The sequence below is a fragment of the Oncorhynchus keta genome, chromosome 31 (assembly GCF_023373465.1).
Source record: "Oncorhynchus keta strain PuntledgeMale-10-30-2019 chromosome 31, Oket_V2, whole genome shotgun sequence".
Lineage (NCBI taxonomy): Eukaryota > Metazoa > Chordata > Actinopteri > Salmoniformes > Salmonidae > Oncorhynchus > Oncorhynchus keta.
In genome coordinates this window covers 27494288-27509084 of record NC_068451.1, presented here as the reverse complement: position 1 = coordinate 27509084, position 14797 = coordinate 27494288, and the positions used below count along the sequence as shown (strand labels likewise).

General features: G+C 43.5%; 1 protein-coding gene across 2 annotated transcripts in view; it reads left to right on the top strand.

Annotated features, from left to right (window-relative positions):
* Positions 1–14775, top strand: part of LOC118374979 (protein shisa-7-like) — a 30118-nt gene extending 15343 nt beyond the window's left edge. Inside the window, exons 2-7 of one of the 2 annotated variants that reach the window (XM_035761474.2) lie at positions 3638–3782; positions 5268–7931; positions 8220–8377; positions 9578–9640; positions 9839–10024; positions 10125–14775. In XM_035761474.2, coding sequence (XP_035617367.2) covers positions 7162–7931; positions 8220–8377; positions 9578–9640; positions 9839–10024; positions 10125–11359 — 2412 coding nt within the window. In that variant the 5' untranslated portion in view covers positions 3638–3782; positions 5268–7161 and the 3' untranslated portion in view covers positions 11360–14775. The remainder of the gene's footprint in view (positions 1–3637; positions 3783–5267; positions 7932–8219; positions 8378–9577; positions 9641–9838; positions 10025–10124) is intronic. The other variant, XM_035761473.2, reaches the window with a different exon arrangement.
* The last annotated feature ends 22 nt before the right edge of the window (positions 14776–14797 follow it).

Here is a 14797-nt window from a genome sequence, read left to right as displayed (position 1 = left end):
TCACTGTCAAACGCTCCCTGAAACATTTCTGCGAGCAGGCCTTTCTAATCGACCTGGCCGGGGTATCCTGGAATGGCATTGACCTCATCCCGTCAGTAGATGATGCCTGGCTATTCTTTAAAAGTGCCTTCCTCACCATCTTCAATAAGCATGCCCCTCTCAAAAAATGTAGAACTAGGAATAGATATAGTCCTTGGTTCAAGACCTGTCTGCCCTTGACCAGCTCAAAAACATCCTGTGGCGTTCTGCATTAGCATCGAATAGCCCCCGTGATATGCAACTTTTCAGAGAAGTTAGGAACAAATATACACAGGCAGTTAGAAAAGCTAAGGCAAGCTTTTTCAAACAGAAATTTGCATCCTGAAGTACTAACTCAAAAAAGTTCTGGGACACTGTAAAGTCCATGGAGGATAAGAACACCTCATCCCAGCTGCCACTGCTCTGAGGCTAGGAAACACTGTCACCACCGATAAATCCACTATAATTGAGAATTTCAATAAGCATTTCTCTACGGCTGGCCATGCTTTCCACTTGGCTACCCCTACCCCGGTCAACTGCCCGGCACCCTCCACAGCAACCCGTCAAAGCCCCCACCATTTTTCCTTTACCCAAATCCAGATAGCTGATGTTCTGAAAGAGCTGCAAAATCTGGACCCCTACAAATCAGCCGGGCTAGACAATCTGGACCCTCTCTTTCTAAAAATATCTGCCGAAATTGTTGCAACCCATATTGATAGCCTGTTCAACGTCTCTTTCGTATCGTCTGAGAATCCCAAAGATTGGAAAGCTGCCGCGGTCATCCCCCTCTTCAAAGGGGGTGACACTCTAGACCCAAACTGCTACAGACCTATATCTATCCTACCCTATCTTTCTAAGGTCTTCGAAAGCCAAGTTAACAAACAGATTACTGACCATTTTGAGTCCTACCATACCTTCTCCGCTATGCAATCTGTTTTCAGAGCTGGTCATGGGTGCACCTCAGCCACGCTCAAGGTTCTAAACGACATCATAACCGCCATCAATAAGAGACATTACTGTACAGCCGTATTCATCGACCTGGCCAAGGCTTTCGACTCTGTCGATCACAACATTCTTATTGGCAGACTCGACAGCCTTGGTTTCTCAAATGATTGCCTCTCCTGGTTTACCAACTACTTCTCTGATAGAGTTCAGTGTGTCAAATCGGAGGGACTGTTGTCCGGTCCTCTGACAGTCTCTATGGGTGTGCCACAGGGTTCAATTCTCGGGCCGACTGTCTTTTCTGTATACATAAATGATGTTGCTCTTGCTGCTGGTGATTCTCTGATCCACCTCTACGCAGACGACACCATTCTGTATACTTCTGGCCCCTCCTTGGACACTGTGTTAACTAACCTCCAGACGAGCTTCTATGCCATACAACTCTCCTTCCGTGGCCTCCAACTGCTCTTAAACGCAAATAAAACTAAATGCATGCTATTCAATCGATCACTGCCCGCACCTGACCGCCCGTCCAGCATCACTACTCTGGACGGCTCTGACTTAGAATACGTGGACAGCTACAAATACCTGGGTGTCTGGTTAGACTGTAAACTCTCCTTCCAGACTCACATTAAGCATCTACAATCCAAAATTAAATCTAGAATCTGCGTCCTGTATCGCAAGAAAGCATCCTTCACTCATGCTGCCAAACATACCCCTAAAACTGACTATCCTACCGATCCTCGACTTCGGTGATGTCATCTATAAAATAGCCTCCAACACTCTACTCAACAAACTGGATGCAGTCTATCACAGTGCCATCCGTTTTGTCACCAAAGCCCCATACACTACCCACCATTGCGACCTGTACGCTCTCGTTGGTTGGCCCTCGCTTCATACTCGTCGCCAAATCCACTGGCTACAGGTTATCTACAAGTTTCTGCTAGGTAAAGCCCCGCCTTGTCTCAGCTCAATGGTCACCATAGCAGCACCCACTCGTAGCACGCACTCCAGCAGATATATCTCACTGGTCACCCCCAAAGCCAATTCCTCCTTTGGTCTGGTGCAAACACAAAGACAGGAACAATCACCCACGAAACAATCACAGAATATGGCTGCCTAAATATGGTTCCCAATCAGAGACAACGATAATCACCTGACTCTGATTGAGAACCGCCTCAGGCAGCCATAGACTACGTAGACACCCTACAAACCCCTAAGACAAAAACACACCACAATAACCCATGTCACACCCTGGCCTGACCAAATAAATAAAGAAAACACAAAATACTAAGACCAAGGCGTGACAATATTGTAATTACTTCGCCACCATGGCCTATTTATTTCCTTAACTTACCTCATTTACACTCACTGTATATAGACTTTTTGTTTTCTTTTGTTCTACTGTATTATTGACTGTATGTTTTGTTTATTCCATTTGTAACTCTGTGTTGTTGTATTTGTCGAATTGCTACTCTTTATCTTGGCCAGATCGCAGTTGCAAACGAGAACTTGTTCTCAACTAGCCTACATGGTTAAATAAAGGTGAAATAAAAAATAAAAAATAAATAAAAAACAGTATATTGTGGTAACTATAGGAATATAACTATAGAGATATCTAACTTCTGATGTTACAGTATATAATGGTAACTATAGAAATATAATCTATAGAGATATCTAACTTCTGATGTTACAGTATATAATGGTAACTATAGAGATATAACTATAGAGATATCTAACTTCTGATTTTACAGTATATAATGGTAACTATAGAGATATAACTATAGAGATATCTAACTTCTGATGTTACAGTATATAGTGGTAAGTATAGAGATATAACTATAGAGATATCTAACTTCTGATGTTACAGTATATAATGGTAACTATAGAGATATAATCTATAGAGATATCTAACTTCTGATGTTACAGTATATAATGGTAACTATAGAGATATAATCTATAGAGATATCTAACTTCTGATTTTACAGTATATAATGGTAACTATAGAGATATAACTATAGAGATATCTAACTTCTGATGTTACAGTATATAGTGGTAACTATAGAGATATAACTATAGATACATTTAACTTACGGTGTTACAGTATATAGTGGTAACTATAGAGATATAACTATAGAGATATAACTATAGAGACATCTAACTTACAATGTTACAGCATATAGTGGTATCTATACAGATATAACTATATAGATATAGCTATGGAGATATCTAACTTCTGATGTTACAGTATATAGTGGTAACTATAGATATATAACTATAGAGATATCTCATTTCTTATGTTACAGCATATGTCATTTTTACATTTTTACTTGTATGTGTGTTAGGATACTGGTGATACATTACAGGAATTATAACTGCATGATGTTTCACTCTAATTTGCGTCTTTAGTCGTGACAAGTCTTTTGGATGAGTTTTTCCTGCTGGAAAATGCAGGTTGGGATGCCTTTTCATGAGAATAGATGTTGTTAGTGGAAGTGATAAGGAATGTGGTGATGGAGAACAATGTATAGATAGAGGATGAAATGGAAGATATTATGGTATCATGGACAACCAGTGATGATGGAGGTAGAAGTTTCAGAATTGGCTAATAGGTGTAGATTGGACTATACCTCATTTTCTCTCTCTCTCTCTCTCCATCTCTCTCTCTTACACACAGACAGAGCTGCAGTGCTATTCTAAGAGAGTTAGCTGCCTCAACCCACGCACCAAATCTGAGAAAGAGAGAGAAAGGGAGAACGAGGGAGATGGGAGAAAGCAGAGAGCGAGAGGAATGAAAGGAGAGAGGGAGAGACTACAGAAAGGTTCAGAATGCCTGTAGAGTATACTGCAGTCACACACACACACACACACACACACACACACACACACACACACACACACACACACACACACACACACACACACACACACACACACACACACACACACACACACACACACACACACACACACACACACACACACTATCTCTCTGACTGACATACATGCTGCCACTTCAACAACAGCATTAACAGTGTTCATTGTGCAGATATCAGATCTTGCAGATGCAAGTGAAAGGACATCCAAACCACTCTCTTCCATCATATTTCATGCTTGTTGTGTCACCCTATCTTGTTATGATGTTGTTTGGGTTGTGCATTTGTGGGTCTGTCTAACTGTGATGTGCTGTGCTGTGCGGTTTTATATTGGTAAGTGCTGGGAGAAATGTACTTGATTCTGTGCCACCCACACACCGCCCTCCCACTCACGACCGTCTCTGCGTCTATACCTCTGGCTCTTCCCGCTCCCCACCAACTCTCTCTGCTCATTTAAATCCCGACCCTACATTTATCACCCTGCTCTCTCTCTCTGTTTCACTCTTTCTTTCTCTCCCTCTCTCATCTGCTTTTCAGGAGCTGATGCTCCTGCAAAAGGCAGACACACTAACACACAGACACACCTAGCATACCTACATGCACTCACACCGTGAAGGAGTAGCTTTGTATACATGGATTTATTGTGTATTTATTTATATAGTATCCTAAACTGTCAATGAATTATCACATCCTTCCAGTTAATTGATCTTTATTCATCAGCTCAACCTTTACCTGTTGGTTTGAACGTTAGAATGAGTGACATGCCCCTTTAATTGTGTGAGCTGACTGCGTTCAAGCTTAGTTAATTAGCTGATTGCACTTGCACACACCTGTGGCCTGCTGCCTGAAGCACTTCAGTTTGTTTAAATGGAGGATGGTGTTCTGTGTGTGAGTGGGACTGCTGGGATGTCTGTAAGTTTTTAATAAAACTACACTATTTATTACGAAATCACTATCTCTGTCTCATCAATGTGAGGGCCAGCTATCTCACACACACATAACAGCACACAAATTCAGGTGCATATGGCTGGCTGCCCTGCACACACACACACACACACACACACACACACACACACACACACACACACACACACACACACACACACACACACACACACACACACACACACACACACACACACACACACACACACACACACACACACACACACTCACACGAAACAGCTCACAAATTCAGGTGCATACAGTATGCATGGTGCACACTTCTTGACAAGTTCTATTCCAATTTATAGCTAGAAATTCATAGCAATTCATGAGTGTCTTACAGAGTGTGTTGTCTGTGTGTTGCTGTGGTGTGTGTTAGAATACGAGGGAGGTAGTGTGTGTGAGTGTCGTTGTGTGAGTGTGTGTGTGTGTGTGGGGGGGCTTGATGTCCCCTCTCCTAATCGATTATTTTTGTGTTCCATACAGGATCCACAAATCTGTGAAGACATTCCAGACCCTGATCCCCTTTATCCAAATCTGAAGACGATACAGGAAATCAAGCAGAACTTTCAGGGAATAGAATAGTTCTTTCTCCATTGTTTTTATTCACATGTATTGAAACAAGTAGAGCCATCAGTGATTTCAGCAGCCCCCCTGCCTCCCCTATCCATGCCTACATGCTCAGCAACAGATAACTGTTTTGATAATTGTATGTAATTATAATTGTGTGGGAGACGGAGCTGTCTCTGTCTATTATCACCTGTAACCTCAGACACAATAACTCCATACATTTACATATTTCTCTCCAAAAATGTTTTTCTTTCAGTTTTAGGACCAAATCAGGAATAATCAGAGTTATTGAAGGAATGGCACATGTGAACTACAATGTGCTACTCAGTCCTCAACCATCATAATGAGACACAACTGAATTCAATCTGTAGAGTTACATCTAAACCTCAAGCTCTTTTCCTTGTATATTCTATACTAGACCATACATACTAAGTTTGTACATCTAAAAACAGACGTACCCATCCAGCCACTAGCTAAAAAGAAAACTGCTTTTTCAGCTGTCTATTTGATATAATACGATTTGTCGTAACGTTTTATACTTTCTCCTCATTTGTGGTATTCACTGTCCTCTGTCCTTAATGTAGGGCGCTGGCTCTGTAGCCTTCAGCCCAATCAGAGGAACAGTAAGTGCCTATGCATTTTAGATAAGACCATAAAACATTTAAGTAAATAAGTGGCCAATGCATTATGTAGTTAGTGACCTGTGATGTTTATATGCCTGGAAGCGCAATGTCCTGCTTTACAGTCACACAGTATGTTTACACTCAGCCACAGCCATTCAGTGCCCTGACCCGTCAAGAACCACAACCTCTCCAACTGCCATTCAAATGGTCTGCAACATCTAAAAGCACAGGAACACAAATGATTTAGATGTATTTAGCATGAGATTTATTTAGTACACATCTTTTATTTAGCATAATATTGAAACATTTAGACATTTATATGTAGAGATTTTTCTACTTTTTCAGAGAATATTAGTTTACAGGTTGAGTCTAAGTGCAAACTGGGAATGTATCCAGCGCCAAAACGACATGATTGAATCATTAACTGTTTACATTTTAGGAACAATGTTTACAGAGGACTGTTGCCCTTAAAACACAGGCCTATGTGTCATTTTGTGACATATTATTTTACAAGTGCCATAACCGAAAGGAAATGTATAAAATTGCCATAACTCATTGAGGAAGCTTACTTCTTGTCTTCAGCTAAACAAAGCACAACGTGTTCAGGAATACGTCATGGTGAAGGTAAAAACCCTCTGATTGACCTTTCATCCAAGGAGATTGCATCTATTTTTGTATTTTTTCATGTGAATGTTATAACCTCAAACTAACTTCACATGATTCATAGCAAGGTTTTGTATGGTAGATAGATTCTAGAACTAGGAGAAGGAATAGACGATCTGGGTTTGATCAAGATCATCATTTTCAATTTACCCTTGTTTACTCTGTGAGGCTTATACAGGTCTGATTTTACTGTAATGGGATGCAGAATATTATCACAGAAGATGTTGAAGATAAGAGTAACAGAATGAAAGCCATGTAAATACCTCTGTCACCAATGGTTGACACTTACAACTGGTTGACACTCATGACTTCCATCTCTTAAAGCATATCTAGAATTAATTCACAAAGTTCATCAGACATATTCATTATTAAATTGAGATATTTTGAAACTATGAGTACCAGACAACTCATACCTGCTACCTAAATGTTTCAAATAGTGTTTTAGTGGTTTAATTCTGAAAAAAGGACAGCATTGTAACAGCGTTGAGTCGACAACAGAAAATAGAGCTCTTAGTCATGTAAAGATGACGCCCACCACCAATCTCCAAGTCTTCGCCGTCTCCCTCCTCTCTCTCCTTGCTGCCCCACTTACCACAGCTGAGGACAGCTCCCCCTCTCCCACTCCCTCTCCCCTACGTACCGACCCCCGGCCTCGCCAGGGGGGCTCCACCGACCCCCCTCAGTCCGCCCCCAGCCCCCCTCTCCTCCTCCTGGCCATCCATGCCAACCTCCGCCCCGCTGCCCTCCGGGGCAGGCCCAAAGCTCCAGAGAAACTTCCAGAATCCCCTGGGGTTCTGGAGACCCCTCCCCAACCCCTGGCCCAGATCATGTTCCCCAAGAACGTGACGTCTGCGGCAGCGGGAGCCCTGGCTCCTCCGTTGGGCACAGCCCAGGTGGCTCCTCCTCCCCGCACACTGGTGGACGTGGATGTGTGCCATGGTTACTATGACGTCATGGGCCAGTTGGACAACACCTTCAACTGCTCCAAGGACAGCTTCATCTACTGCTGTGGCAGCTGCCACTACCGCTTCTGCTGCCCCGACCCCACCCGTCGTTTGGAGCAGAGCAGCTGTACCAACTACGACTCCCCGGATTGGGCCAAGACCCCGCCACCAAACGCCATACTCCTGGATGATGATGAGCCGGAACTGGACCCTCTGCAGCCTCTGAGCCACAACACAGGCTTTGTGATTGGAGGTGTCATTGTGTTTATGGTAGCGGTTGCCGTGGGGATTAAGATAATGTTCAACAAGGTGTCGCAGCAGGCCAACAACGGAGAGATCAACATGCCAAGGTGAGGGGAGGGGTCAATCAGTCACAGACCAGACAGATGAACAGACAGAGCATAAGACAGACAGATAGACAGATGGACAGTCAGACAGACAAACACAGATTCTTTAATAATTTCATAATGTCGTTATGACATGTTTATAGCATGTTTCATTCATAAGATCAGACAAGATATGATATCGTTAATGCCAGGGGGGACTGTTATTACTCCAGGCAATAAAACACATTTTACACCAGCAAATTACTTATACTTGAACATTTTTGACATTCTCTTTTTGGTTTCTCCTCTCAGAGCGCTGGTGGACATGTTGCGTCACCAGTCCAGTCCAGTGCAGCAGGATGAGAGGAACAACAGCGTGGCTCTGTGTGGTTCAGGGGAGGGACAGGGTACGCTGGGCAGACCTCCCAAAAACCTCTATGCTCCTGGCCTGCCCAGCAAGGACAACAGACGTGAGTGGCCAGGGGAGCATTCAGTTGGAACAAACAGGAAACATGTTTCTGAAATGAAAAAGGGAAATGAGGACAAGCTCTAATAGTACACTTCTGTTTCAAAGTTGTTTCTCCTGTTTTGTGCTGTTGTTGGGCTTTAGGCTTATTTCAAACTGTCTTGTAAGAAAGGGGAAGGAGTAAAATGGATTAGATTAGAGGAGGTTATTAGTCACATGCACAGTGTTGCAGATGTAATCGCAGGGCTCAGTGAAATACTTATGATCCGAGCTCCAACAACGCAGGTAAAAAAAAGACAAGTGAATGAGACAGTAGCAATGTAGCAATGATAATGTCTATTGGGGGGAGGGGCAGGGTAAGTGTTATTGGGAGGGGGTAGAATATCCATAGGGGGAAACGCAAGGGGGAGGGAGTAGGTAACTCCCTAGTGGCTATTCAGCAGCCTGATGGTTGGTGGTAGAACCTATTGGCCAGTCTGACAGTTTTTGCCATGATACTCCTATACTGCCAGTGTCTGGGCGATGGAAGCAGGGAGAACAGGCCATGATGGCTTGGGTGCCACGAGGTCCCTGATGATCTTCTTGGCCTTCCTGCGACGCCTGGTGTTGTAGGTGTCCTGGAGGGCAGGCAGTGAGCACCTAATGTCTCGTTTGGCTGAGCGTACCACCCTCTGTAGTGCCTTGCAGTCAGCGGCGGTGGAGTTGCTGTACCAGGATGCAATGCAGACCGACAGTAGTCTCGATGGTGCTCCTGTAAAACACTGTGAGGGCCCTCGGAGACAGGACAAATGTATTCAGCCTCCTGAGGTAGAAGAGTCGCTGCTGTGCCTTCTTTACTACGGTGTCCCTGTGGTTTGACCATTTCATCTCATCGGATGTGTATGTCGAGGAACTTGGAAGTTTTCGAAGAGGGACAGTTATGTGTATTTGAAACACAGTGCAATATCCTGGTCGATTCCCCCAGGCTCAATAAATGTTAAGTGAGTGAGCGTGTAAAGGGAAATTGGCCCAGATAATGTAAAAGAGGATGGATGCCTTGATCTTAATATGGTTAATAAACCATGAAGCTAGAAATCGCCTGATAACATCCACAATTGAGCACATCATACAGTGTATCCCTCTGCTGTCTCACTCACGTACACACACATCTACATTATGTATACACTGTTGCTCAACAGCTGATGACTGTTTGTTTGTTTTGCAGTGGGGAATATTCAACACAATTTTATCCATTCAGGAACCAGTCCCAATCACACTGCTACCATCGGTAAGTCAACTGGTGGTGTAAATCGTTGGTTCCAGTGACATACTGTAATGTATGTATGCATCTGTTGCCCTTCCATGTTTTACAGTTTTTCACAATAATTTCTAAATGTCAATAATACCAACCTGGTTAGATAAAGGTTGTCCAAAAAACAACAATTAAGAAACAAACACACCATAACAGGGTCTTTTGACCCCTCAGAACACGCCCCCCGTATGAACAACACCCAGCTGGCGGCAGGAGGCACTCTTCTGTCCAGCAAACACAACAATACTAAAGAGCAGCCCTCCTTCCACCACTCCCTCCACAACCTGGCACAGCTTCCCCCATCCTACGAGAACGCCACCAAGCCAGAGCTCAACAGATACTCCTCGCTCAAACGCCTGGGTGAGTAGTGTACCACGTAGCAACATGGAGATAGACCCCGTTACACAGAAAACAATAGCTCTATGACTTAGGTGTTTCACTATTCCTCTTTTGATTCCAGAAAAGAGTGGTCTTGATGAATATTCATCGGGCTACTGCACCACCAAGAGGCGTCCCCACACGGCCCAGCCCGCTCTCCAGTCCTCCAGTCACCACATCCCCTGTGGCGGAGACTACAACACCATGGGTGGGAGGGGCACCCTCCCTCGCCACGCCCCCCGCCCCTGGATTCAACCCACCGGCCTACCCCCCGTCTCCCCCACGGTCAACCCCTACCCCCTGGACCCAACCGAGCAGCACTACAACCTCAACTACGACACCCTGTCCAAGCCTGCCAGGAAAGTCATGTCGCAGGACCAGCTGCTCAACATGGGGGACGTCCCCGGGAACACTGGGACCCTCTCCAGAATGTCCAAGAACCAACAGCACCAGTACTACAAAGCCATGGCTGCTGCTACTAAGAACTCCAACACCCAGACCCTGACAAGGAAGCCCCAGGATCGACCCCAGGAGCGGCCTCAGTCCAACACCCAGACCCTGACAAGGAAGCCCCAGGATCGACCCCAGGAGCGGCCTCAGTCCAACAACCAGACCCTGACAAGGAAGCCCCAGGATCGACCCCAGGAGCGGCCTCAGTCCAACAACCAGACCCTGACGAGGAAGCCCAAGGATCGACCCCAGGAGCGGCCTCAGTCCAACAACCAGACCCTGACGAGGAAGCCCAAGGATTGGCCCCAGGAGCGTCTCCAGGATCGCCTACTCATGTCCCCAGATCACCTGGAGGAGAGCATGGGTAGGGGTGTCGGAGGGATGGGAGTGGGTGTGCAGGATCCATATGCCCATGGAGGCGGGGGAGGCATGGTCCCCACTCTCCCCCGGGGTGGTCTCACCCCTCAGCAGAAAGCCCAGTCCCAGCAGAATGTATGTGCCACTCCCTCCCTGGACCGCCACCACATGATCAAGATGAACTCTCACCCCACCTCGGGGAGGGAGCAGGAGAGAAGCCAGGGCATGACGGGGCATATGAGTGGAGGCATGGGGGGAGGCATGGGGGGCTGGGGTGGTAGCGAGATGCCCGGGACGGGGGTTGTCATGGGAACAGGGACGCTAGGGGGCCACAGCGCCAAGAGGATGGCTTTCGCTGCCAAGAGGCAGAACACTATCGAGCAGTTACACTTTATACCAGGAGGGGGCGACGGAGGAGCGGGAGGAGGAAGTAGAGGAGGAGGAAGTGGAGGAGGAGGGGGAGGCAGTCAGGGCATCAGGACAGGCAGTAAGAATGAGGTGACAGTGTGAGGGGCACCAGGTAGAAATTGCCATCAACTGCAGATCTAGGATCAGATTATCTCACCCCTAAACCCACCCTTAACCATTAGGGGGATGAACAAATATCTGACTCTGTATCAGTGGTTAGGGCAAATTCTACCTACTGTGTGTGTGGTCTTCATGAAGAGAGTAGACATATGAGAATAGGAAGGGTAGAGAAGGAAATATATCAATCTGTACATATAGAGAGATGAAGGACTTGCTTAGAGGTCAAAATGGTAGAGGAACGGAATTATCCTGCCATTTTTATATATGTGATACATCAGCCATATTTCATATCTAATGTGCCATATTGCCATACACTGATTCCATGAATAACTGAAAAAAAAACGTGGGAGAAATTAGATAGCTAGGACTTAGTTAAGAAACTTGTTTGTTCATGCATAACCTTGTGTTTTATATCAAATGTTTAACAGAATAAAGAAACTTTTGAGCCATATTAGAAAGGAGGGACCAAGATAATACATCTAAGTATGAGAGAGAGAAGAGTGGTGTACGGCCAGACTGTGTACTTCAGTGTTACATAGAAAAACAGGTTACACTTGTATCAAAGGATGCTATTTTCCTCATGGAGCATTGAACTGATGATCTTCGTGACCTATGATGTGGAATGTCGGATGATGTAGGGTATTGAATCCAGGGAGTGGTATACGAGTGAGCCCGCCTCATTGTGACGCAGGAAAACAGAGCTGTCGATAGTTGCTTCTTGTGTGAATGAGTGAGTGACATTGAGAAAATTGCTTCCATACATTCTTTAGTTGCCCCCAGTAACTGATCTGAGGTCAGTTTTGCATCCCACCACCGCCTAATAGTTATGCTCAGCATTTGGGGAGGTTGAGCTGATCCTAAATCTGTGCCTAAGTGCAACTTCTACCTGGAGCTCCCCTGTGACCCACCTGTCTTCATCAGGACAACCAAATCTGATTGAGCCATGAGTCACTATGTTTGACGAGGAACTTCTGAGTTGATCAGCCTACCAATAGGACGATTAGCTACTGCAACTACAGGGTATTTTCTTTCATAGAGCACAAAAAGTACACTATGATGCAGGTGTTGCACATCATAATACGACTGACCTTCAAAGCCATGCATTGGGATACAAATAAAATGCCACAGAGAAAGCACGTCTGACAATCACCATTTTATTAATCTCACCAGAGGAGAACTGACACAAGCCAACATTTCTACAGGACAATACAAATGATTGGCTTCAGAGCAAGCCAAAGTGTATGTGTCTAGGGAATTGACTGTAACAAGGCAGTGGACTATAATGCATACTGTAGGATGACTCCAATGATGAAGCAGTCAGATATGAGGGTGAGACTCAGAAGAGACTTGGTTGGCTAGGATGCCCTTCATCAGAAGAGGACCTTGCTTGTTCGTAGTAACACACTCCAACCGTTCTCTATTAGGTAGAAATGTCATAATATCAATAATAATGCTTAATATTAAGGGCTATCCTATCCTACATGTGTGGCTTTGGACCATATAATACAGCATATTAATGCTTTCACTTAATTTGTGGTGTTGATATTGTCACTGACGTGTGAGTACTAATGTCCTGTAGATAGATGCCTGGAGTCAAACTTGTAAAAAAATAACATGAGCAGTTTTTTTCCAGCCCAGCTCAAAGAGGGAAACACTAAGACAGAAACGTTTTTGCACAATCCCCTGATATTTGCACCAGATAAAGACAGACATATTTTGTATCACGTCTTAGTGGTTTACATTCAGCAAAAAAGGACACTCAGTCATTGGTGATGCGCGGGGCTGTTTGATAAACTTAAGGGACTTAAGAAAATGAACAGACTTGTATTCGACTAAGAGAGAAGTATACCTGTATATATATATCATCTACAGTATACAAAATGTCTCATATTGCTTACAAATGGACAGAAGAAAAAAATCTGACATAATTCAGGAGATAAAATGACTGACATGTTGATACAGATTTTCTTTTGACAATCTTCCTAAACACAATGGTAACTTACCCAGTGAGCAAAATGGCATCTTTTAGATGTCCATGGACGTCGGCATCAGACGGTGTTCACTGGGTAGTCCATGTCAGTTATTGTCATGATTACAACAAGTGTTATTATTAATGATTATTATAATTGTTGTTATAATTAATGGTTATCTTATAGTAATGATGTTGGTGTTATTTTTCTTAGTGAGATTTTAAGTGTTTACATGTTTTTAGATACCTATCTTTCTCATGACATTTAGTTTGTTTTTGTTACATCTGAACACAAAATGGGGATTCAAACTAACACTGTCTAATCTTGATGCATGTCAACTCCATGTCTTGGTAATGCATTGACCATATGCCTGAATACAGGGCTTTATTACAGTATGTTTTGAGACAATGGCCCAATTACAAACCTCTCCCTAGTCCCTTTCCCTAGATGGAGCCTTCTATCTAGACTATTTGAAAATATTGCATAGGTATTAGTAAAAGTTGTGTTGGTTCCACGTGTTGGGGTGGAATCATTACACTCACCGTTCACAAGGTCATACAATATTGATAGGGACTAGGGAGGGAAAAGTTCTGGGTCTGGGACCAAATTGAAACACTTGCTAATACCACAGCCTAACCCAATAAAACCCAAAGGGTTAACACATGATGTCACAATGTATGTGTTTACATTAATGTCTTAAACACAGGTAGGTAAAAAGGGTATAACAGTAACTACCTGAATGTTCAGTAACAGTGTCTTTTTTCAGGGAATTAGGACAGCTAACCTAGTTTTAGATTTGTATTTAAGTCACAGAAAGTCTGTAGCAATGTCTGTACTATCGCCATAAGCCATAACCATTGAAACAGTCATTACATACATTTCTGCCATTATTTTGTACATGGTAAACCTTTTTTTGTGTAAGTATATTGTATTTTGTATAGCTAGTACAATCAGAATATTCTAATGGGTTGTGGCTCTCTTCTATAACACATTAATTTGAGGCTTCAACAAATTATATGTGAGTATTTAGTGGAATGTACAGTGACCACCCAAATGCTTAACATTTAACATATTTCTATATAGCCTATTATGTGGCAACAGGGATATTTTTGATGAGTAATGACAGATAACACATGTAATAGATGGTGAATGAAATATGACACAAAGAGATTAATGAATAGGTGTATGTTTCGACACCATCATTAATTCATTTAAACATATGTAGAACGACGAAGGATAAATCTAAATCTAGATTTGTATGACATTATATAGATTTGTATGGGATGATAATTTACAAGTGAACTTCATGACTATTATTCATTTTAATATATAAAGGCCTACTTTTAATTTCTCCAATGCATTTTGATCCCCTTGGATACAGCAGTGATCAAACACTACATTTGTAAAATAAAGTTGGTGGAAAAGGTTGTCAGACTTGTTTCTTTCATCA